This window comes from Rhinatrema bivittatum, chromosome 17 (assembly GCF_901001135.1).
Source record: "Rhinatrema bivittatum chromosome 17, aRhiBiv1.1, whole genome shotgun sequence".
NCBI classification, from domain to species: Eukaryota; Metazoa; Chordata; class Amphibia; order Gymnophiona; family Rhinatrematidae; genus Rhinatrema; species Rhinatrema bivittatum.
In genome coordinates, this window is record NC_042631.1 from 23,232,742 (window position 1) to 23,258,238 (window position 25,497).

General features: G+C 42.1%; 1 protein-coding gene across 3 annotated transcripts in view; it reads right to left on the reverse strand.

Moving 5' to 3' along the window:
* Positions 1-25,497, reverse strand: part of TUB (TUB bipartite transcription factor) — a 110,052-nt gene that overhangs the window by 52,451 nt on the left and 32,104 nt on the right. For 2 of the 3 annotated variants that reach the window (XM_029582595.1, XM_029582594.1), the window contains exons 3-4: positions 22,920-23,069; positions 14,656-14,818 (exon numbers count right to left, since the gene is read on the reverse strand). In XM_029582595.1, coding sequence (XP_029438455.1) covers positions 14,656-14,818; positions 22,920-23,033 — 277 coding nt within the window. In that variant the 5' untranslated portion in view covers positions 23,034-23,069. The remainder of the gene's footprint in view (positions 1-14,655; positions 14,819-22,919; positions 23,070-25,497) is intronic. The other variant, XM_029582596.1, reaches the window with a different exon arrangement.

The following is a 25,497-nucleotide window of genomic DNA, read 5'->3' on the forward strand; positions in this document are numbered from 1 at the left end:
ATGGCATAGGATGAATAATTAAACAAAGAACTTAAAGAAGGAGATTGTGTGGACAGGGTGTAATGCAATGATCAGAGCACTGAACCCATTAGCACAAGTTCAAAGGCAGCTCTAACTTCCTTCTGTCACTCGTGTGACAGTGACTTATGACTTCCCTAATGTATTGCCCTTTGCCTCAGTTTATTCATCTGTAATTGGATAACAATAACATTATTCCTTCACACTTTTTGAAATTTACATGCAGTCACAGACTAAACTGAGAGACTATATATATCACCAGCGCTTTCAAAATTACATTGGTTGTCAACGAGTCAAAGGTCACCTTTAAGACTTTAACCCTAACTTACAAAACACTATGAGGTGAATTTTCAAAAGATGAGCATGTAAAATAGCATGTACACGAGTATTTGCTATTTTTAAAAATGCAACATAAGTGCATATATTGGAGATGTTACCCAGGTAGAGTGTCCATCAAGCTAGGTTGAGAGAACCTTGCACAAATATCATCTTGGAGTGAGTTTCCTCTCTCTGTAGGTCATCAAATCTTCACGAGACCACTGTTCTGTTCGTACGTCTCACGTTGAATGTCAAAGTGGCCCCTAACCCCCTACACTAATACCTAAACCTCACCTCTAGTTACTAGGTGGGCCTCCCATACGGATACAAATACCTATCTAGGGAGAGGACATTATGGCTTGGCTCTCTCGCTCTCTCTCCCCCCAGTGGTTGTATGCAGGAAATACATTAGGTCTGGCACTTATCACAAAGTCTGAAAACATTATTGCATTTTGCGCTAACTTAGCTCTTCACATAGGTAATTAGTGCTAAACCACGCCCCTTCTGCTATCGCATTTTGATAAATCCAGGCCTTAGTTTGGAACTCATGACCATCATAATAGGCTTCATCGTGATAGCTGACGCTTTAGAACTCTGCCTTATATTTAAACATAGGTCACATTCGTTAAAGTTATATAGAAGAAAAATTTTTTAAAGACTTTTTAAATTACTGCAATTAAAATGTTCGTTCATTAACTACTTAACTTGCTTGAAATACACCGATTCTTTCGTTGAGCAATTTGTCGATGGTCGGTTAGCTCTGTACTTATTCTACTGTATCCATTCCTTACTGGTTTTTCTTGTGTTAATTCACCACTTGCACTCACCGCTTACACTCTGGTCTCCCGACACAGGACCGTGTTTCGGACGTACTTGTCCTTTTTCAAGGGTAATGTCTGCATCAAAAACCTTACATGTTACAACTCCTTATTCACAATAAATCCCAATGATTCATATAAATCAATCATAAACCTACTACAACCAAACAGCGCACCTAGGGTTACTCACGCATGTTGACAAACATGGCGGTATAGCATTCTCTTTCTTTTAATTCGGAAAAACCCCCGGAACTGGCTTTAAATGCCGCTTGAACTACAATGCCCCTAATTGCGTCATTATGCTCCTCCCCTTTGTTCTCTGGATCATCTTAAATGAGAGAGTACCACTCTATAGAGACATTTAGACCTGATGGGGCCATTGTTTTTAATTTGAAAATCCACTGCTGTTCTTTAAAATTTTAAATTCTGTTGGGATCTCCCCCTTGTGGATTTTCCTGTATTTTTTCTAAAACCCTCCATCGTAAGTCAAATGTATGCTTAAATTCCTTACAGTGCACTACCATCAGGGCTGTAATCTTGTCTGTGGTAATGCAGCTACGGTGCTCAGTCAGTCTCGTGTGGATTGTCCGCTTTGTTCTGCCTACATAATACAGCTTACAGGGACACACTATTAAATATACAACTGATGATGAAAAGTCGGTGTATTGATAAGATGAATGTGCACAACCTTATATATCCTCCCAATCTTCTCCTGTAATTGCTTGATCGCATGCAGAACAATGTTGACATGTCCAGTGTCCACGGGGGTGGCTATCATAGACTATTGATGGTGGTCTCAAAAAGGAATGCACTAATGCATCACCTATATTTTTCCCCCTACTGTAAGAAATCAATGGCCGCTCAGCAAAAATGCCTTTGTGGGGTTTCAAGAGAATCCAATGTCTTGTAATTAAAGCACCAATCATAGCAGCTTTATCAGAAAATGGGATCGTGCACTTAAAGCCAGTTCCGGGGGTTTTTCCGAATTAAAAGGAAGAGAATGCTTTACCGCCATGTTTGTCAACATGCGTGAGTAACCCTAGGTGCGCTGTTTGGTTGTAGTACATTTATGATTGATTTATATGAATCATTGGGATTTATTGTGAATAAGGAGTTGTAACATGTAAGGTTTTTGACGCAGAACATTACCCTTGAAAAAGGACAAGTACGTCCGAAACACGGTCCCGTGTCGGGAGACCAGAGTGTAAGCGGTGGGTGCAAGCGGTGAACACACACAAGAATAACCAGTAAGGAATGGATACAGAAGAATAAGTACAGAGTTAACAGACCATCGACAAATTGCTCAACGGAAGAATTGGTGTATTTCAAGCAAGTTAAGTAGTTCATGAACGAACATTTTAATTGCAGTAATTTAAAAAGTCTTTAAAAAAAATGTTTCTATATAACTTTAACGAATGTGACCTATGATTAAATATAAGGCAGAGTTCTAAAGCGACAGCAATCACGATGAAGCCTATTATGATAGTCATGAGTTCCAAACTAAGTAAGAATTGATATGATCATATAAGCGTCATTGAATGTTTTTGATACAGATGCATGTTGGTGTTTTTCACAGTATTCTAGAAGAAAGACATTATAGGGGAGATATGATAGAGATATTTAAATACCTCAGCAGTATTAATGCACAGGGTCTTTCAACAGAAAGAAGACTTTGGAACGAAGGGTTATGGATTGCTGGTGAAAGGATGTAGGCTCAAGAGTAAACTAATGAAGTATTTCTTTACAAAAAGAGTGAAGGATGCATGGAATAACCACCCAGTAGAAGTGGTGGAGACAAGTATATGAATTCAAGAAAGCACAGGACAAGCACAGAGGATCTCTGAGGGAGTGGTAGGAATTGTAGATATAAGCAATTGTGTGGATAGGCAGCCTAGATAGGCTGCCTAGCCTTTTATTGCCATTAGGATAGATTTTAAAAGGGCTATGCATTTGCCCATAAACACACAGCGCACAAAAATACATGCTATTTTATAACCCCCGCAAGTAAGTTATAAAATACTCTTCACGCGCACGTCTGCAACTGTACGCACGTATCTTACACGCGCCACTTTGCTACATTACGCACGTCAGTGTTGGAACACCCATGCCCTGCCCCTTTTCCGCCTCCTTTTTCTGGGCGCACATACCTCAATGTACGCGCGCCGTTCCTGGCTATTTAAAATTCATATAGTTCCCACACAGCCCACTTACACACGTATGTGGCTGTTTTTGCACGCTCAAGGCTTTTAAAATCTACCTTATTGTGTTTCTATGTGACTTTTTACATCAAGGTTTTTTTGTAGGCTAAAACTAAGAGCCTACTTAAATCTTTCAGTTTGGTCCTTTCTGGATATAGCATTTCTGCCTCCTTATTTACATTTGCATCACTGTTGTATGTGTTATCTATTATTTCAGAGGGATAATGTTCTTTCTAGTATTTTTGGAAACTCTACAAAAATTCCTCCTTGCCCTTAAAAAATGTGCTGACTAGTATTGCTCTCCAGAATAAGAGTAGCCTCACAATAAACATGTAGGAATATAAGAATTACCATACTGGGACAGACTGAGGTTGCATCAAGCCTAGTATTCTGTTTCCAAAAGTGGTCAATCCAAGTGCCTGGCAGGATCTCAAACAGTAGATAAATGTCATGTGGCTAACCCCCAGGGATAAATAGTGGCTTTCACCAAATCTTTCTGATTAACTGTTCATGAACTTTTCCAAACCTTTTTTAAACCTAGCTACACTATCTCCCTTTATCACATCCTCCAGAAATGAATTCCAGAGCTTAATTGTGCGTTGTGTGTTCTAAGTATGTGTGTAATAGTTTCCCATGTCACTTTCTTAATGTTATCTGGTTTAGGTCCTTCCATTCTCTACTATTTTTAACAATCAGCATGCCCAGTTATGCTGCTTCCTCATAACAATTTGTATAGTCATGTTTTGAAAGCTTCTAAAGTTTTAGACATCACCACTTGCCTCCTATTCTCATTCTGCAAATCAATATCAAGTTGTGAAACAAAAATGTTCCTTCCATTTTACCCTGGATTCCTACTTTTTAATTTGAACTCCTGGTCTTTGTTTTCCTAGCAAAATGAATCCCTCTTCTTTAATCATGTGTATTTTTTCAAATATATGAATACACTGATTGAATCTCTTTCAACCATCCTCTCATGAGACTAAATTGTTGCACTCATGGTTGCCATGTTGCTAAGAAACTGGAAACATCCTGATTCCTGCACTCTTCTTAACAAGGATTGCTTAGCAATAAAATGTCTGTGTTAAATCAACAGGAACTAGCAAATGTTCCAAATCTAGATCTAGACAGTAGTAAAAACAATGTCCATCACTACTGAAGATCTCCACTGGGATCCTTGTGAAGAAGTATGGCCTAGTAGTTAGGCCAGGGCAGTAAGCAGTAGATGAATGTACCATTTAATTCTCCCCAAAAGAGGCTACTGTAATGATTTATTCCTGTTTGCATATATGCAAGTGATTCCTAGTGTCTGGGTGGATTTTTTAGCAAGCATTTGAGAGAAGAGGACTCTTTTCTTTCAGTTTCCATTGAGGGGTAGATTTTCAAAGACGTGCGGGGTTCCCGGCACACTCATGGATGTGGCGATTTTATAACATGAGCATGTTACCGTGCACATGTTATAAAATACGATTCCCGCACACACATGCGCGCCAGATTTTTATATCGGCACACGCATGTGTGGGCAGGTCGCGACGCGCGTGGGGGGGGATTTTAGTTAAAAATGCGCAGCGTCGCAATCAGGCCTACACCTGGAGCGGACTGGGAGAGACCTTTCCTATCCTCCTACTTTACCTTCCTCCCCGACCTCTAAACCTACCCTAATCTCTTTTTTTTTTTTTAATTTTCAAACTTACCTGCTCCTTCGAGCAGAAGTTTTGTGCTCTTGCCAGCTGCCGGCGTCCCTGCCCTGCCCCTTCACAAAGCCCAGCACTTCCGTGCGTATCAGGAGATATGCGCATAGCCGGGCCATTGCAGAAAATGCGCTCACGTGTGCACAGCCCAGCCATGCACGAACCTCCCGGTATTTGCACACACCAGGCTATTAAGATTTGGCCTTAAGTTTGTACAAGAAATGCCAAAACCATGACTAAGGAGTCTTAGAACAGAGATATTACCAATTCACACTCAGTAGTTGCTACATTAATTCTAAGAGATTTTCTTAGTAGACTATTGGTTAAGTGATTTTTGTCAGGAAGAGGTTTTATCTACTCTTCCTACCCATAAGAGCAGAGAACGTTTTCTTTTTTCTAGTCATTTTGGTGCCCCTCAATCCGAGGGATTCCTTTACCCATCCTGCAATTGGTGAAGAAAAAGTGGATACCACTGAGTTCCAGAACCAGGAAGAAGGAGAGAAGAGAGAAACTGAATGAGCCGCAATACTGGTTCTCACAAACAGCACACAGCTAAGGGGGTTGCCGACAAGGTACATGAGTAGAGGAGAAAAGTGGAGTGTGAAAGAGTAAGAAAGATCCCAAGTATTTGCAGGGGAATCCTTAATGGAGAAAAGAACCCATTCCAGTTTAACCTGCAAGGCTCCACATCCAATCCGAGGATAAAGAAGGGACGAAGGGATAGATCAAAAGGTTATAGAGTCACAGATTTACTATTTTCCGTTGTTTTCTGGGTATTACCCGAGTGCCACACATTTTCATGTTTGAAATATTTTCTTCAGTAAATGTTAGAACACCACTACAGCACCCAGATTCTTTCCTGGTACTCTGAAGAAAACTGAATCTTTATCGCCCAGCACCTTGGAGGTTTATTTTCACCAACTATAGAGATTCTTCCAGTAGGAGCTAAAAGGGATGGAGTAGCATTGATAGAGACTTAGCCCCAGAATTGAGTGTTAGACCTGTAACCCCATGAAGATCACCCGCTGGGGTTAAATTACTGTATATAGGCTTGCCCTTGACTGTTCTTGTCCAACAATGTCTTCCTTAAGTGCCATACAAGTACTACCAATACTGGGGTAGATTTTAAAAGACATGCGCATGGATGTGCCGATTTTATAACATGTGAGCATCGCCACGTGCATATTATAAAATATTATACCCATACGTGTGCGCGCAAGTGCCCACTCGTGCGTGCAGGGGGGGTAATTTTTTAAACTACACACCGACGCGATTAGGCCGTTGCCCAGTTCACTCCCAGTCCACTCCAATTAAGGAGCGGACTGGGAGGGAACTTCCCTATTCCCCTACCTATCCTTCCTCCCTTTTCCCCTCTCCCCCCCCAACTCCTAAACCTATCCTAAGTTACCTATTATTTTTTTTTTGTTGTTTTTGAACTTACCCGCTCCTCTGATCAGGAGTAAGTTCCGTGCGCCGTCCAGTTGCTGGTGCGCACTTCACCAGGACAGCGCGCCTAATGGCACTGCTTCGGCCCGCCCCCGCCCCTTTTCGAAGACCCAGCACTTCTGTGCGTACAGGGAGATACGCACGTGGCCGGGCTGTTTTGAAAATGCGCTTGGCGCACGTTTGGCCCGGCCACGCGCGTATCTCCCAGTATTTGCACGCGCTGGGCTTTAAAAATGTACTCAAATTGTTTTCATATAAAAGTTGTTTTCAAATTTGTAATGAGCTTGTTTGCGCAATACTGGATCTCTTCCAATATCTGAGTGCTTCCTCTGTAGCAAGAAGCCCACTACTACACCCAGAGCTTTAAAGGAAGCCTCACTAATTCTTTGTAAAATATTATCAAAATCTCTGCTCCTAATGCAACATAATTCTATTTCCTTTCCTTGCTGCCATTTTCATTTACAGTAACTTATCTACTACTCCATCCTGCTGTGAACTAAATCAAGCAACATTTTGCACGCAGCAAAAAGCAATCACATGGTCATTTTTACATGATAAATCTGTTCTTTTTCTTACTGGCTTGTAGCAATTTAATGTTTGTCTGATACACTTATTACTGTAATTGAAGGGTTATCATATTACATTAAACTTAATTTTCTACTTTTGTGGAGCTTCCCAGTTGGTGTGCAACTGCTATTGTGGTTCGCCTTTCTTTTGAAACTTCATATGTATTGTCAACAGGATATGTTCACGTTGAAAGTATTCAATGATCTAAAACAGAAACTCTCTTATTTTAATATGCTTCAGTAGCAAGCAATGAGAATCTTGCATCAAAACATGTCTGACCCTACCAGTTAGAAATATTTTAGTTATCTTATGAGCAAAACCAATAAAGCAAAAATAATAAAAATTAGGAAAGAAAGAGAAGAAGAATGGAAAAAGAGGAACGCGGATGATTTCCAATAATAGGAGACAAAGATCTCTCTAACTACACCAATGTAGTTAGAATGTACCTGAAATTCAAACACAAGACAATTTCCTGTGTGCCAGCCACAGTACTAAATTCGTAATGGTGCTGCTGTAACCCATTTAGGCAATATCACAGAATAGTACATTAAAATTCATATTTTTCAGGAATTTCCATCTAAAGAACTTTTACCATCACAGAGCTGGCAGTAAAGTCAATATACAAGCAAATAGCACACTTTATACATGAGAATTAGTTCATGCCTGCATTAACACACATGTACCACTAACACCCATTAGTACATAAAATAGGTTCTATCACAATCACAGCAACCCCTACTGACAAAAAAGAGTGACAATGAGAGGTACAGTCTTGCTGGAAACTTCCCCTTCAACTCTCGTTGTCCCAGCATGCAAATGGGGAGATGGAATTCCAAGAAATCTGGGGTAAAAAAATAATGTTTGCCAATTTTTTTTCTCCAATAAAATCATTTACGTTTATGTAAAAGTCAAGAAACATTGAAGCTTCTGCACTCCAACTAATAAAACCCTTTTTACGTCACATAAAAATAAACCACAATTTTAAAGTTAGTTTCTGTTCCATTTGTGATTTTTCTTCTTTTGCTTGAGCATGTTATATATCCACCACTACTCAATCTTATGGAGTAATATGAGCACCAGCAAATCTTATAAAGCTTATCCTCCCATGGAAAGAGAGAAGAAATAAATAGAGCTATGAATTAGATCATCTATATATAGAGAGAAAAAAATTAATAAAATAGGTATGAATATTTGTAAACAATGTTATTTTGTTGCTATGCATGCAACTCTTCTTGTTCAGCCTTTGCCATTTATTTGGTAGGACTAAACAGACACCTTGCAGATTGCAGTGGTAATATGGATTTACGGCTTGATTTTCAAAGCACGTTCTGTGCATAAAACCCTGATTTATGTGCATGATCAAGCTTTGCAAATCAACCGGGTGTTCTGTGAGTAAAGGTTGCGTGAGACCCAATTTTGCGCATACGTTTACCTGCAATCCAAACAGGAGTTGCACTGGGGAACGGATTTGCACACATGCTTTTGATTTTTAAGTATGCACATAAATCTACATGCAGAAAGTTACACTTGCTCCGAGCAGGATGTAACTTTCAGTGTGTAAGTGTGTGCATGGTTCCAGCCAAGCCACAAATTTTCAAAGTGGACTTATGGGCACAAGTCCACGTTGAGAATTCAGGCTTAAATCCGCAAGTACTTTGTACCTGCAGACAGTTTGAAAATTACCCCCCTTGTATCCATATGCCTGCAAGCTCATTTTGAAAGGGGAAAGCTGCCCGGATTTTCCCTTTGAAAATGCGGGTGGCGCACATTCCGTGGCTCTGTTGTATCCGTGCATTTTGTGACTTGCATGAGAGCAGGTAAAAGAGGATTTGTAAATTTAATCATTTTGATCAGTTATGCCATAAATTAGAGATGTCCCCCAAAAATTCACAACACAATTTGGAACTTTGTCTGCTTTGAAAACAGACAAAGGACTATAAATACGGCACCATAATGATTTATTGTACAACTTATAATTATTAGTGCCATAGTAACTGACATCAAGCAAACAACTTAAAAAATGAAGTATGTTAGGATCTACCTTCCCTTACAGACAAAAAATTATAGACTACTGTAATTTATTTACCAATATATAGACAGATTCTACAGAAGAGTAAATCTCAGTTTAGAACAGTTCTATTGATGGTGCCCAGAAGTCATGTCATAGCATGGAAGGACAAAAATATATAATACAAACCACATGTTTAACAAGCTTGGGGTGAGCCTGACTTCAGTGCCAGGAAAAAATAGTGGAAACTATTCTAAAGAATAAAATCATAGAACATATAGAAAGGCAGGGTTTAATGGGACACAGCCAGCATGGATTTACACAAGGGAAGTCTTAGCTTACCAATCTGCTGCATTTTTTTTTAAAAGGGGTTAATAAACAATTGGATAATGGTGATCCAGTGGATATAGTAGTATTTGGATTTTCAGACAGCGGTTGACAAAGTCCCCCATGAAAGACCCCTGAGAAAAATAAAAAGTCATGGGATAGAAGACAATGTCCTATTGTAGTTGCAAAATGGTTAAAAGATAGGAAATAGACTCCTAGATCTGTCAAAATGCTATATTTATAGCACAAATAGCACCCACGATAAAGGGGTGTGGTTAGGCTAATTTCCCTGCTCCTGCATCTCATAAGTAATTTACACAAATAGGGGGAGGGTAGGTTTGTGGGGATGGTCTTACATACACAGTAGGAGGTACAAACAGCAAATTGGACATCACTGAAGATTTTCTGCTGTTTGAATCGATGAAAGGTACAAGAGGAGCAGTTCCAGTTTAACATTGTACCAGCTTCGGCTGCATCCCGATTGTCTAAATTTTTCCCTATAACTAGTGTTCGCCGCATCTACAGCGTCTGACAACCCCCGGGAAGTTTCGGACTGCAGCAATTCTTGGTGGAATGTTTTCACTTATTCATAAGAACATAAGAAATTGCCATACTGGGTCAGACCAAGGCTCCATCAAGCCCAGCACCCCGCCTCCAACAGAGGCCAAAACCAGGCCACAAGAACCTGGCAATTACCCAAACACTAAGAAGCTCCCATGCTACTGATGCAATTAATAGCAGTGGCTATTCCCTAAGTAAACTTGATTAATAGCAGTTAATGGACTTCTCCTCCAAGAACTTATCCAAACCTTTTTTGAACCCAGCTACACTAACTGCACTAACCACATCCTCTGGCAACAAATTCCAGAGCTTTATTGTGCATTCAGCCACCTCGTGTGGTTTTTCAAATGATATTTTATTAGTGCAAACTCGAAAGGCACTGCATTTACATGCAAGAGTTGTAGTGATTTTGTCAGTATTTCTCTGTCATCGTGTTTTCTGATTCAATAACCTTAATAGTACATAACAGACTGGTGTTCTACTAATTGTAATTGGTTACATCTCTTTTCCAAGGATAGCCCTTCAAATATTATCCTTCAAACATTTCTTTTGTTTAGTTGTATTCAATGGGAGACTTCCTTCAAGAGCAGACCTGGGCAAGGGGCGGCCCGCGGGCTGAATCCGGCCCGCCCACTGCTGAGAGCAGACGGGGAATGAGGCACGCTGCCTTCCCTTGCAGAGGGAAGGCAGCAGTTCATTCTCCGCTCCCTCGCTCCCCGATTGGCCGGCCAATCGGGGAGCGAGGGAGCGGAGAATGAACTGCTGCCGGCCAATCGGGGAGCGAGGGAGCTGCCGGCCAATCGGGGAGCGAGGGAGTGGAGAATGAACGGTTTTTTTTTTTACAGCGTCCGGTGGGGGGAGGGAGTGACTCGAGCGAAGGCACGCTGCCCGATTGGCCGGTGCTGGGCAAGGCTTGCCCAGCACCGGCCAATCGGGCAGCGTGCCTTCGCTCGAGTTTCTTTCCTACATACCGGTATTTGTCAGTTCCGCTGGTCTTTTTCAGGGGTCCCCAACCACCAGTCCGCGGGAGTTTTTTGCCGGTCCGCGGTCTCCCGGTCTCTTCCGCTGCCGTTGCCGCTGGGCTGTCAGCACGTTCAAGCCCAGTGGTAACGGCAGCGGTGTTAGAAGTGTGGCACCCGCGGCTGGCCTTTTCTTCTTCCCGCGCCTGCACCCCCCTCCCGTGACCCAGAACAGGAAGTGATACTCGGAGCAGTGCGCGGGAAGGAGAAAGAGCCGTGCCGCGTCGGCTGCAGCGTCGGTCCCCGAGCAATTAAAGCAGCCGGTAATCGAGAAAGGAGACAGCAGCAGGAGCCTCCCGCGGCCGATGGGATTCTTCTTTCTTGGCCTGCGGGGGCTGCTGCAGCTCCCATTTGTGCTCGGGGGGTGGGGGGGGAAGAGGAAGTGAGTAAGAGAGAGTGAGAAGCAGCCAGCCTGCGTGTGATTGAAAGCATGTGTGTGAGTGAGAGAAACTGGTCAGAGAGCTGATGTGTGTGTGTGTGTGTGTGTGTATGTGAGAGACAATGAAAGTGATTGCTCAGGGAGATGACTGATGTGTATGTGAGAGTGTGAGACATTAGTCAGGGAGGTGACTGATGTGTGTATGTGTGTGAGAGAAAAAGCATGGAAGTGAGAAGTCTGGGTATGTGGGAAAGCATGGGCTTAAGAAGCCTGGAGTTGTGGGAGTGAGAAACCTGGGTGAGTGTGCATGCATGAGAGAGAGAGACTGCTTGGTAAGGAGACTGTGTGTGTGAGAGAAAAAGACTGGTGTGTGTGAATGTGAGAGAATGTGATTCAGGGAATGAGAAGCCTGTGCACGTGGAGAGTGAGCATGGGAGTGAGAAACCCGGGTGTGTGAGAGACATCATGGGAGGGAGAAGCCTGTATATCTGAAAGAGAACATGGGAGTGAGAGACTGGTGTGTGTGTGTGTGTGTGAGAGAGAGAAAGTGATTTTGGGACTGAGAAGCCTGTGCATGTGGAGAGAACAAGCATGGGAGTGAGAGACTGGTGAGTGTGTGTGTGTGAGAGAGAGAGACAGAGAAAGTGATTATGAGAGTGAGAAGACCATATATGTAAGTAGAACACGGGAGTGGGAAGCCTGTGTGTGTGTGTGTATGGCATGAGAGAAACTGTTCAGGAAGGTGACTGGTGTGTGTGTGCCAAAGACTGTTTGGGAGATGATTGGTGTGTGAGAGACAGAAACTGGTCATGGGGGCATGACTGGTATGGTGTGTGTGTGTGAGAGACATGGGCACTAAGGAAGAGGACCATAAGTATAGAGCTTAGCTTCTACTGCTGCTTCTGGTGTGTGCCACGGCCTGCAGGGAAGGGGAGTAGGAGAGCTGCTGGAGGGGGTAAGTAAAGGTGGCTTTAAGTTTATTTTTCTTGACTGCCATTTTAATTGTGTGATGTCTGCTTTTTTGAAATATTTTATTGGTGTTTGGAGAATGTTTAATAGTTTTTATGAGTTTTTAATTGTTGGATGTTATTCTGTTCATAGCTGTTTTGAAACATTTATTCTGCTTATTAGTATAGTTTTACAATTATTTCTGTGTGGGGATCTATAGTACTTGCTAGTTCTGTTTTCCTAATAAGAGGTGTATTGGTTTTTAGGATCTGATTTAATATTTGTAGTGTTGCCTTTTCATAGATAGGGTTGCTCCTGTTTGAGTGTATTCCATAATACAGGTGTAACTGTGTGCGGATTAGTTTATGTGCATTACTACAGATCCTGGGAGTATGTTAGGTCGGTTCTGTGTCTGTTACCGAGATGAGATATTTTGCTAGCATGTAAGCGTTTGTATCGGTCTTATTTGTTGTGTTTTCTCAGAGGACATGCATTGGTGGTAAACTGCTGTCTTTTCATAAGTAGGGCTATTGAGAACTGAGTTAATTATATTAGTCCGGCCCTCTAAAACCATCCCAATTTCTCATGCGGCCCCATGGGAAAATTAATTGCCCACCCCTGTTCAAGAGTGTAATGCCATTGATATTATACTACATGTAATTCATCCCTCCCGATGCAGCCCTAGCAAAACACAGTTCCGTGTCGGGGGACTGAGATCTCAATAAACATTTGGCATCTTGGAATTATTGAACTTCTCTTATTTAATTGCTTATTCTGGGTTTCTCTCTCTGGACCATTGTAACCTATTTTGCAACACACCTGTTGGTCTGGCTGATAAATTTATTTATTTATTTATTTATAGACTTTTCTTTGCCGACATTCGTGAGGCACATCATACCGGCTTACATAAATAGTAAAGTGCCATATTGTTCTCTTTCTTTCAAAACCTTTTCATGCATTGCTCTATTGCATTTGACCTTAGCAGCTCTTCATTACCATTAACCCCGCCCAAACTCCTCCTACTTGCATAACAAATGTGACATTTGCATACTACGGTGCGTTCTGCTATTTAACACATGTGTTATGGCATTATCGCGTGCGCTAGGGCAAAATGATAAATGACCCTGAGAGAGAATAAATGGTCCGTTTTTTCAATGGAGAAGGGTAAACAGTGAAGGGCTTTAGGGATCTGTACTGGGACTGGTGCTTTTTTGATATATTTATAAATGATCTGGAAAAGGGAACAAGTGAAATGATCAAATTTGCAGATGACAAATATTCTGAGTAGTGAAATCAGAAATGGGTTGTAAGAAATTGCAGGAAGACCTTGCAAGATTAGGAGATTGGGCCTCCAAATGACAGAAAAAATACACTGAGCTGTTTTGTCTTTATGATAAACTTTTAAGGGGATAATTTACAAAAGCATTTATGCATGTAAAATGCATTTTTAAATACATAATTTTTTTTTAAATTTCCCCGGAGGCTGTACATATAATATATATAGAGAAAAGATTTTGTGTGTACTTTTATGCATACTGAAAGGCGTTCCCGGGAGCAGAGTCAGAGTGGGGAATACGTTTATGCATATCCTTTTGATTTTCGACAGCATGTCTGTCTGTTTTCGCATGAACATTTATACCTGCTCCCCAAAAAGATTAAATGTATGCCATGCTAAGGTACTGGCAGTTCTAGTGATTTTCAAAGCAGGGGCCGATGCTGCTCCTTCTGCTTCTGATAGCAGAAGCAGCATGGCCTTTCCTCTTCCTGCCTGTGCAGGCCCAGGCCACACAACTTCCAGGCCATGCAGACAGGAGAGTCCATTGCCACTGCCCCCAGAATTGTGGTGCTCTAGCTGGCCACCTAGTGCTTCCACCGGCACTGGACATTTGCAAATTCCTCAAAAGCAGTACAGGAATTATTTAGATCCGCAGCCCAAAATATCTCTCACAGACAATGCCTGCAAGGTCAAAATTTCGTTTCATGGCTCACTGTGCGCTTACTTAAATAACCTTTTGCTACACTGCTTAGAAACTTAAACAATCAGAACACGATTCAGTTGTAAAGGACAATGCAATTGCTTTGCAAAGACACAGCTGGTAGCTTGCCCATTAAACAACAGGAAATAAAGCCTAAAGAGTTTTTAGAGATTCCACTGGAAAAATAATCCAAACCTTGTTTCAACTCTACAACAAAAACGGCAGGGATAAAATTTTGCTTTAGTGTCAAATGGCCTTATTGCTTTTCACACCAAAGCATGCATCAAGCACAATCCCAAACATCTGCTTTCCTAATTGGATTCTGTGACTGTCTAAATATTTATGATAGCACAAAAGATTACAAGTTAGACTCTGCCGACATACCATGGTAAATGGTGCTGCTATTGCTGTTCAGATAAGATTCAACCAGTGGGGCTTGTTCTTCAGATTGTTTCATCCTGCGGGCTCTTGCTCGACTGTCCACATTGGACTGAACCATCAGTGGCTCTTGACGCTTCTTTTTCTGCTTTTGTTCTAGCAATGCTCGCTATGAGAAAAAAGGTTTTAAAATCAGAAGAATTCTCTGCGGCGGAAAGTCTGCAACATTGAACAGTGCATGTTTAATAAAATACAGCAGAGTTCCTTACCTGTACAGGTATTCTCTGAGGACAGCAGGATGTTAGTCCTCACACATGAATGACATCATCGGATGGAACCCCGGTCTGGAACTTTGATCTAAAAAATTCTAGAACTTTCAAACATGATCTACTGAGCATGTGCATCTGTAGTCATCACCCTGCCTCCTAGGCAGAGTCCCTCAGTTCATGATATAGCTAATAAATGGAGAAACCAACTCCCAGGGAAGGCGGGTGGGTTTTGTGAGGACTAACATCCTGCTGTCCTCGGAGAACACCTGTTACAGGTAAGCAACTCTGCTTTTTCTGAGGACAAGCAGGATGGTAGTCCTTACAATTGGGTGAATCTCAAGCTTTAAGCTGTCCAAGCAGGACAAAGCAGGAAACTGCACCATGCTGAAAGCACCACTTCTCTCTTTTGCCTGTGAGGCAGCCAACCCACAATGGAGTCTCGGTGGGAAAAGAGTTGGGTTCTACAAAGAGAAAACCATAGAAATGACAGACACAAACCTCCCATGCATAGCAGGGGTGCCTAAGGCAGAGGAGTGATGCGAGTGCCAGCAAGAAAAATACTCCATATCATGGAAAACATTACAAACAAGGTTTCGGATCAGGAAACCCTGACAACGACAGTAGGTCCAAAACCTCCTGGATACAAGTAAAGTCTAGAGATGTAAGCAAGAGAAGAACTCTTGGATGAAGCCCACATAGTTTCCTTCGTTGTTACAAGACAACTGAAAAACCAACTGGGACCCAAGAGCTCCCCAGAAAGAAACTGTGGTACATTGGCATCTGAAGGACAGAATGCACCTGCAGACGTGTACCCATGTTTGGCTGATAGGTGCAATGGGCAGGAAAACCCAAGCAATGCTTGGAAAAATAATCAATGGCAAATTCAAAAAATGAAAATCTTCACATATATAGATGAATTAAATCTAAATTTAAAGATGTCTTCAAAAGGAGGAAAAAGACCTCAGAACCTCTATACCCGTTCTAACAAGAACTGGGTGGTATATATGAGAATAATCAGCAACAGAGGCAGAGACTGTGACAGACCTTACGAGACAAAGCACCAGATATAGCTGACCATGCAGGACAGCATCAAGAGTTTCAGGGGATGAAAGGCAATTCCTGAATGGGATGGCTAGCCCATACTCCAGAGCATGGAGACAAGTTGGGCCTGAAGCTCACCCACACTGCATCCTGTCAATGGCAGAGCTATACATACAGTCTACAGGATAGTTCAGGTGAGCAGGAAGGCACTTTGGATAACCTAGTGAAGTGAAAAATCTAAAGGCAGCACTGACCAGAACTTGGCGAAAATATAGGGAAAAGTGATGTTTCTTTCCCTGCAGGTATACACTAAGATATACCATGAATGTCCTAGCTTTTCCTCCCCTCAACTGGAAGATGGAAGGAGCGAAGAACACAAGGAGGCAGACTGCTGTACTGCAGGTGTAAGAACAAGTCACTAGGTTGTATATCTCAACCCCAACCGAATAACTCCCTGCAGATTCCAGTAAGGTGTTACCCACTGAGATAGAACCCTCAGCCTGCTTGGAACAGCTGAAACAGAGCGAAACCCCCAGGGAAGAAATCCAGAAACACGTCACCAAGAAACAGGAAGCTGGGGTGCCGCAAGTGCAGACCCTTGTCGAACAGGGTTTCTTCACCAGCCTGGAAATCCTAAGGGCAGGATCAGTGTGATCTTGGAACAGATTGCCACAAACCTGGCTTAAGTATTAATACCTCAGCCATGATTACATATACTCCCCCCTTGGAAGCACACAGTAAAGCAAATGGAACAATCGTTGCATAAAGCAAGACTCCCCTAAAATGGGGAAGTATAGCTAGCCACTGCAACCAAAGAGCAGCACCTCTGTTGCAGGGTTCCGCGTCCCCCAACTCCCTCAGCCATGGATATGGTGATAGGTTGAAAGACATATTTGCCAATTAGATGGATTAGAACCCTCCTCACTGAAGTAGGGTCCCTCGAGCGAGAATGACTGGCAATAGTGGTCTTTATCAAATAATGCCCATTGAGCTCAACAGGTATCAAAGGTGACTCCTGGATGGGAGAAACCCCTAATTTTCACCAGGGAGCTACTCTGGAATGGTTCCCTCTACCTAAGGACTACCTAAGGAAAGCGCTACAGCTCAACCGGCTCTCACAGCCGCGAGGAACCAAAAGTGGCTGCCAGTCAGAAGCAGGGACTTCCCTTCTCTGGGAAACAGAGAATGAGGAACACCCCTTGTAGGGGTGGACAACCGGGCATCCAGAGGGGAATCCATAACGATTGCCCTGGAACCCAGTCTAATCTCCCCTTCCTGAAGGGACAGGAAAGCAAAGGGAATCAGGGCCTCTCGATCCCAAAAAATCTTTCAACTCTCCAAACACTGATCGCCGAGGTTCAGAAGCAACCAATCTGCCACTGGCAGCTACCTTCAAATGGGGTAGGCCACCACAGTAATCAATGGAAGGATCCCAGTAGAAACAGTCCAATGACCGCCTCTTCTGTTCCTCAGTCTTGGCTTACAAGGAGAGGTACCGATTCAAAGAATCGAAACTCTAGTTCGGTGATTACCTGCAAGGAACCAAGCCCCAGGGGCTTCCCCACAAAGGGGAAATCGAAAGACATATTCCTCTTCTGAGAAGTCTCCTGGCACTACCCTCCTGGTGTCTACTCTCCTAAGGGTTCGACCAGGAACTTAGTCCTAGGTCAGTCCTGTGGCTGCGGTGCACAACCTGTTGTGATCCCCACAATGGAAACACACACACCCATACAGTAGAGGGCAACTGGAAGAATAGAGCCCTGTAGTATAAAAGCACGCTGACTAGTACCCATACAATGGTATCCCATCCTACGGGTGGCCTACACAGATCACCCATGGACTGTATTCAGTCAGTCCTGCCAGCATCTGACAAAGGTACAAAAATAGACAGAGCAAGGAGAGGACACAGATACTAAACTGCAGGTGTAGTTTTTATTTAATAAGGTATAGTAATAGACTGAACAGCGACTAAGGACCGCCATGTGGCTGGCAGACAGTGGAAAGAAGAGGAAAAAGAAAAGAAAAGAAAGAGATGCAGCTCTAGAAAAAAAAAATCACTTACAAAAACCGTGAGGAGAGAGCAAAGCTGAATACCGTAACGCACACGGCTCCTGCGATCACACGGCTCCACGGAATAAAAGAGACTGATGGGACTCTGCCTAGAGGACAGGGTTATCATTCAGCTGCACATGCTCAGTAGGGCATGTTTGAAAGTTCTAGAATCTTTGAGATCAAAGTTTCATACTGGGGCTCCGTCCGATGTCACCCATATGTGAGAACTACCATCCTGCTTGTCTTCGGAGAAATATGATTCTTGGGCATCAACCATTTACTGTGTATGTTCTGTAAAAATAACCAAAATACATAAAAAATAGTGTCAAAGACATCTATATAGAATAATGCTTCATGCTGGCTCTTACAGTCATAAGAAGCTACTATACAAAGAACATTATTTAAAATAATTAGTGACCAGAAATCTTAAAGGTATGATTTCTAAAGTTTTTCTTATAGCACTAAATTAGAGTGGGATCTTTATTCTATTCTATTCTTAGGATTATATAAATCATTATTCCTCCACAAGGCAACCAAAAGTGGTTTACATCATATGAGACACAATAAATCAATCCGACATAACATACAAAATAGTGTAAACAATCGCAAATGTAGCCCTACCCAGCTTTCATTCTCAACAGGGAAGAGATAGGACACATCACATAAACATAAGATAACACCTTCTCCAAATCATTACAATAAATATAAACATTACACAAGTACAAGCATAATATAAAAAATACATAATAAAACAATTAGCAGATCACAGTAAAATACTATCACACATTGATCCCACCCATCCCCATCCCCTAACGACTACCAGAAAGCCCCAAATCCTTAATCCCCCAGTTATTCCTGAAGGAGCTTCCAGAGGGGTGACCCTCCCCTGTTGCAGGGGTGGCCTAAAAGGCTCCCCCAGATGACATCAACAAGGAGGGGGCAGGTTCAACATTGGGATGGTAGGGCAAAATGGAAAAGCCTCTGCAAGAGTATCTGGAACTGGAAAAAAACAGCTGCAGACAGCCTCAGTCCCTCAACACAGTGTGGTGTAACAGTGATACTTTTATTAAAAAAAAAAATAATAAACAGAAAAATATATAAATTGAACAAGGCACATATACAAGTACATTTTAGAGCAGAATTATTCAAAATTGGATGAGCGAATGCATGCCTGTTGCTCCTTGACTTTATTTATGCAGTACTTGTAGTCTGTCTATGTCAGTAAGGCAGTCGAAATGTTTATTGATCAATTTATTTCTTTCTTTTCTTTCCACAGTATTCACTGTTGAAACTATAGATTTGTAGTTTCAAAAAAATGACAGCATTTTTTGCACATAACCTGGTTGGATTTTAAATCTCCTACGCACGCCAAAGCCGGGAGATACGCGTGACTCAGCCCGGCACGCACCACGTGGATTTTAAAACCCACGTGAGTATGCCAAAAGGGGCACAGCGTGGGTGTGGTCTGGGTGCGCCGGACCTACACCACGAAGTCCACGCGTAAGTATTCACGTGCACAAGCATGCCCTGGAGCCCCCTACCATGTAACTTTACTTCTGCTATGGACAGCGTGCAAGTCATGTAACAAAAAAAATAGCTCCGAGCCTCAAAACCCCGCTGACTAGCCCAATAGGTTAAAAGGGAGGCAAGTTTACTTAGAGGATTTAGGAAGTCCTCTCCTTTACTGGGGCGAACTGGGAACAAACTGGGGAAACAGGTAATTGCGTCAGCGCGCGTACCTACTAAAATTCCCCACACTTACGCGCTCGAGTTGCCATTTGCACACAGATACACACATCAATATAAAATCGTGCACACATGTACGTGCGTATAGCCGATTTTGTAGCATGTACGTATTTTATAAAATCGCTGCGGCCTTGTGTGTGCCAGAAATTGCACACACATGTGCTCTCGCATGCGGGTCTTAAAATCTACTTCAATGTTTCATAGATGGGTAATATGTGTCAGGGTTAGGGTCATGTGTCAGGGAGCATGTTCCAGAAATGAAAAAAGTTGGTCTTCAGTTCATGATGTTATTTGTCTGAAGTTCCACAATTTTACTCTCCAGTGAAATAAGAAAGATGTTCATGGGCCTATGCACTAAACCTGGAAGGATAATTTTCAAACAACTGCGTGTGACAGCATATATGCATATATATGTCCACGCATAGTTTTACTGTAGTATTTTATAATCCATGCGTATTATATATGTGCATTTTATTAAATACTAATTTTTGTGCATGTAAGGTTTGAAAATTCACCTTTCAGTGTGCATGGTAGGGTTATTTTGGATGCACACAAAATAGTATGATGTGCACCAAGGCCCTAGCTTGCAAACTAAACAGATCCCACAGATGTTAGTAAGAAAGCATTAAAATGAGTGTGTAGATGTATTAAATTCTTCTCTATTTCAAATGCTAATTAGCAGGCATACACTAAATAGCACAGTTTGAAGCCGATGCAATACTGTGCACTCAGGCTAGAGCACAGATTAACCCGTGGTTGGATGCGCGTTTTGAATGTGCGTCCATAACCCCTGATGAAATAAGGGGATCAACGTGTCCAAACCAGCGTGTAGCTAATAGTGCTCGTCACATGTAAATGCCATGTTGATGAGGTTATTAGCTAGTACCCCCAATGTAAAAAATAACCGTGCACCCAACACGCACATTTTAACCCTCAAAAATTAATGCCAGCCCCAGAGCTGGCGTTAAGTCTTGAGGAGCCCCAAAAGTTGTACAAAAAAGCAGAAAATATTGCTTTTCGGGGTTCCTCTGACTTTATATCGTCATGATATTAAGTTGGAGGAACCACAGAAAGCAGCAACATCGGGAAAAAAAAAAGTCTTGGTAGGAGTCAGATTTGAAAAACGGACACTCAATTTACGAGCATCCATTTTCCTAACCTGCGCACAGCCACTTCTCCTGGGCGCCTGATGCCAAGGAGGCAGTAGGGACGCACAATTTCCCTCAGCGCCTCCTTTTTAACGAGGCAGCTCATTAGCATACTGCATTGCATGCCCGGGAAAGGTGAATGGGTGCGCGTTAGGAAAGTGGGTGCTGAATCATGAGCGCTTGTTTCTTGTGTGTCCATATTACATCGGCCTCTTTGTCTGTCTCCATAAGTTAATTAACACATGCTTGCTAAAGGCAAACCTTTATGATCTGCTTGGAGTGTTAAATGTCAGAGTGTCTGAAGGGCTGGCATGCTAACATTTAACACTGGGGTGAGGCCATGCCCTCAGGGCTTTCACTTATCACACATGACCCAACTGCTATGACATAAGAACATGCCATACTGGGTCAGACCAAGGATCCATCAAGCCCAGCATCCTGTTTCCAACAGAGGCCAAACCAGGCCACCAGAACCAGGCAATAACCCTACCTATAACCCTCTCCCTCCTCTCCCCCCAGAAGCTAATTATCCACACTGTTTCCTTCAATACAAGAATTAAAAGGCTTCCATGTTCCAACTCCTCCCATCTCCTTGGCACAGAGTTAAAGAGGACTTCATGTCCTGATATCCTCTTATCTATAACTCAAGATATTTCCATGCCCCTCTCCCCCCAGCAAGAACACTCCCCCCCCCCCCACTCCAGCAAAGGTATTGTTGGATACTTAGATGACCTAGGGTTCAGAACTATGAGATGAGCCTACATAGCCGCTACCTACCCACCCCGGAGATTTTGATAATTAACCTCAATCATGATCAGCTACCCCTTCCTTGCCCCTAGAATGATCCTGTAAAAAACCAGGACACACGTGTACGTGAGATACTTACTGTTAAGAACATGTCATACTGAGACAGACTGAAGATCTATAAAGTCCAGTATTCTATTTTCAACAGTGGCCATCCAGGGCATAAGTACCTGGTAGGATCCCAAATAGTAAATAGATCCCATGCCATATATAATGTGCAATATGAAAAGAAGAACTGGTCTAATATGTGATAAAAATATATATGACAAAGTAAGGAACCACACAAACACCTGGGTGCCAAATACTTTAGATTTAAGGGTGAACCCTCATAGATGAGCAGAGCATAAGCTCAAAAAGCACTTATAAACTGTTCACTTATATTGATGCAACTTTTTGTCATTGCAAAGTGTAACAGAAATGCCCGTGATTAAATACACTGAGCGAGCATTTCTGTTACACTTTGCAGTAACAAAAAGTTGCATCGATATAAGTGAACAGTTTATAAGTGCTTTTTGAGCTTTTGCCCTGCTCATCTATGAGGGTTCACCCTTAAATCTAAAGTATTTGGCACCCAGGTGTTTGTGTGGTTCCTTACTTTGTCATGTATATATAATGTGCAGCCACGCTAAGGAGATACACCACCCTGGTCAATTCTTAAATGAGGAGCAATGGGCTGTCTATTTATTTATTTATTTAGAATTTTTTTTGTATACCGACATTCTTGAACAAAGTGTCAAATCACATCGCGGTTTCCATAGTAACTGAACCTTCGCGGCAATATTTCTGAGGAAGAGGCTCTCAACAGTTCTCTTCCACTTGGTGAGGCACTTCCCTTTCACAAAATTATTTAACTCTTCACCACCTCTCTCTATATAACAAATACATTATCTACAGAACATACAAAAACGTGAGACTAAATATTACATTTCAGTCAGAGGATGCTTGTTAGATTCTGAAAAATGTTATTGGACCGGCATATGAATTATCTAACGATATTGTGCATGAGCTTTTGAAACCCTACAGGTCCCGTTTTCGAATATAACAAAGACATTACCTACGTGTTAAGAAAGGCTTTATGTAGTTTCAATAGCTTACATACAATATTTTGGGATAATTACTTATAGCCAGTTTACTCCAGGAACCACACAGCTAATAGATCACACATTACATACTCCTTTCACTAAATGGAAAATAAAATGCTTTTTTCTACCTTTGTTGTCTGGGTGGGAGTGGCTTTTTCTAATTGTGTCCTTCCCAGTCTCTTTTTTTCTGCTTTCCTTCTTGTCTGTCTTCTCCTAACTGTTTTTCCAGGTTCTCCTTTCATTTTATTTTTCTTTTATCACTGCCAGGTTGGGGGCCCCTGCAGGTATAAAGTCACACTTGGGGTCAGAGCTCCAAACAGGGTTTTAGGTGAGTAGGCACTTAATAGCAACATAAACAGGACCTGGTTTACAGACTTTAGGATTTATATAACGCACATATTCAGGTATAAGGCTTCACAGGTTCATAATCCAGTCCAGGGTCTGGTTACTCCATAATTCGTCATCTTCACAAGCAAAAATAAACTCACTTTTAAATAAAAGCACTCATAGGCCTCCTCCAGGTTCACTCAGCTTGGCCCCCTAACCCTAAAATTCCCAGAAACAACTTCCTGGCATCCCAGCCTTCCTTCAGAAGCCCTAAGGACTAATCCAGATGCTGTTCAATACCTACTCAAATAAGACCCTGTTTAGAACTCTGAGCCCAAGAGATTGGAATATGTAATGCTGTATGGCTCCAGGAGAAAACTGGATGCATATCATTTTCAAAAAATAAAAAAATGAGACATGAGTTAACAAGACTGCACAGCTAATCATGAAAAAAAAGTGGCTTTCCAGCTGAACCCTGATTCAGACTCAACATTTGATGTACCTTTGGGCGTGCCTGATCTTTCAGTTGACTAAAATTTCAATGATGGCCAATGATGGTTTTTAATATTTGTTTATGCCAAGTGAAGAAAAAAAAGAAAATATCTATCAAATGTTCTTATAATCTCGAGTATATATCTGGGTAACCAGACATAATACGAACAATTTTCAAACTGTTTGCATTAGAACAAAGACTGCTCTTACTTTTTACACATATACTTAAACTTGCTGCGGTTGCAAACAGGGATGGTAAGTTTAATACTGGCACGCAGATGCACATATGCACGCATTTGCTGGATCACATCCAGTCATGTGTCCATTTTATAACATACATGTGTATATGCACACATGTTATAAAATAGTCTGGACACGTGTACATGTGTGCACGATTTTAAATGGATTTGCGCATGTGCACACAAATGCCATGCCTACCTTGTAAGTGGTGGAATTTTATAAGGGATGCGCACCGACGCCATAGCTAGTTTTCCCAGTTCATTCCCAGTTTACCCAGTTTAGGGATAGAACTTCCAAACTCCCCTGATTTATTAGCCTCCCTTCCCCCGTTTACCCCAACCATTAAAACCCCGCTGACTATCCTAGAATTTTTTGTTTTCATTACACGCCATCCTCAGCAGTAGTAAAGTTACGCAGCAGGGGACCCCGGCGCACGCCTGTGCGCATAATTATTTACGTGCACATCTCTTGGCCTTCCCCAACACGCCCAGACCACAGCCATGGCCCAATCCTTTTTCTAAACTTTTGACTTGTGTGCAAAGCAGGAGATAAGTGCGTACATGGGCAGCTTATAAAATCCACTTGGTGCGCGCCAGACCAACTTCTACACGTATCTCCCAGCTTTGGCGCATAGGGCTTTTAGAATTCATTTATGTGCAGTCACTTGCACCTGCTTTTTCTGCAGACAGAATTTTGCTAGTAATGTATGCAAAGGGAGGATAACTTTCAAACAACTGCATGCAATGGCATATTTGAACATACATGGCCATGAGGAGTTTTACCATGCACATCACAAAATACAAGCATATGTATGCTTACATGCGAAGACACGCAATGCACTGAAATCACATAAATTAATGCATTGAACACCTGCAAGTTTCCTACCTATTTTAAAAATATATGCACATATATTTTAAGCTTGAAAGTAAAGTAGGACTTTACTTTACTAAAGGGTATCAAATCACCTGGACCAGATGGTATGCATCCTAGGGTACTGAAGGAACTCAAAAATGAAATTTCTGATCTATTAGTTAAAATTTGTAACCTATCCTTAAAATCATCCATTGTACCTGAAGACTGGAGGGTGGCCAATGTAATCCCAATAGTTAAAAAAAAGGCTCCAAGGGCGATCTGGGTAACTATAGACCAGTGAGCCTGACTTCAGTGCCGGGAAAAATAGTGGAAACTATTCTCAAGATCAAAATCGTAGAGCATATAGAAAGACATGGTTTAATGGAACACAGTCAACATGGATTTACCCAAGGAAAGTCTTGCCTAACAAATCTGCTTCATTTTATTGAAGGGGTTAATAAACATGTGGATAAAGGTAGATGTAGTGTATTTGGATTTTCAGAAGGCGTTTGACAAAGTCCCTCATGAGAGGCTTCTAAGAAAACTAAAAACTCATGGGATAGGAGGCGATGTCCTTTCATGGATTACAAACTGGTTACAAGACAGGAAACAGAGAGTAGGATTAAATGGTCAACTTTCTCAGTGGAAAAAGGTGAGCAGTGGAGTGCCTCAGGGATCTGTACTTGGACCGGTGCTTTTCAATATACCGTATTTCCACGCATATAACCCGCGGGTAATGTGCGTTTTTACCTACCCCGCATGCCCCCCGCGGGGTATAAACGTGGGCGGGTTATC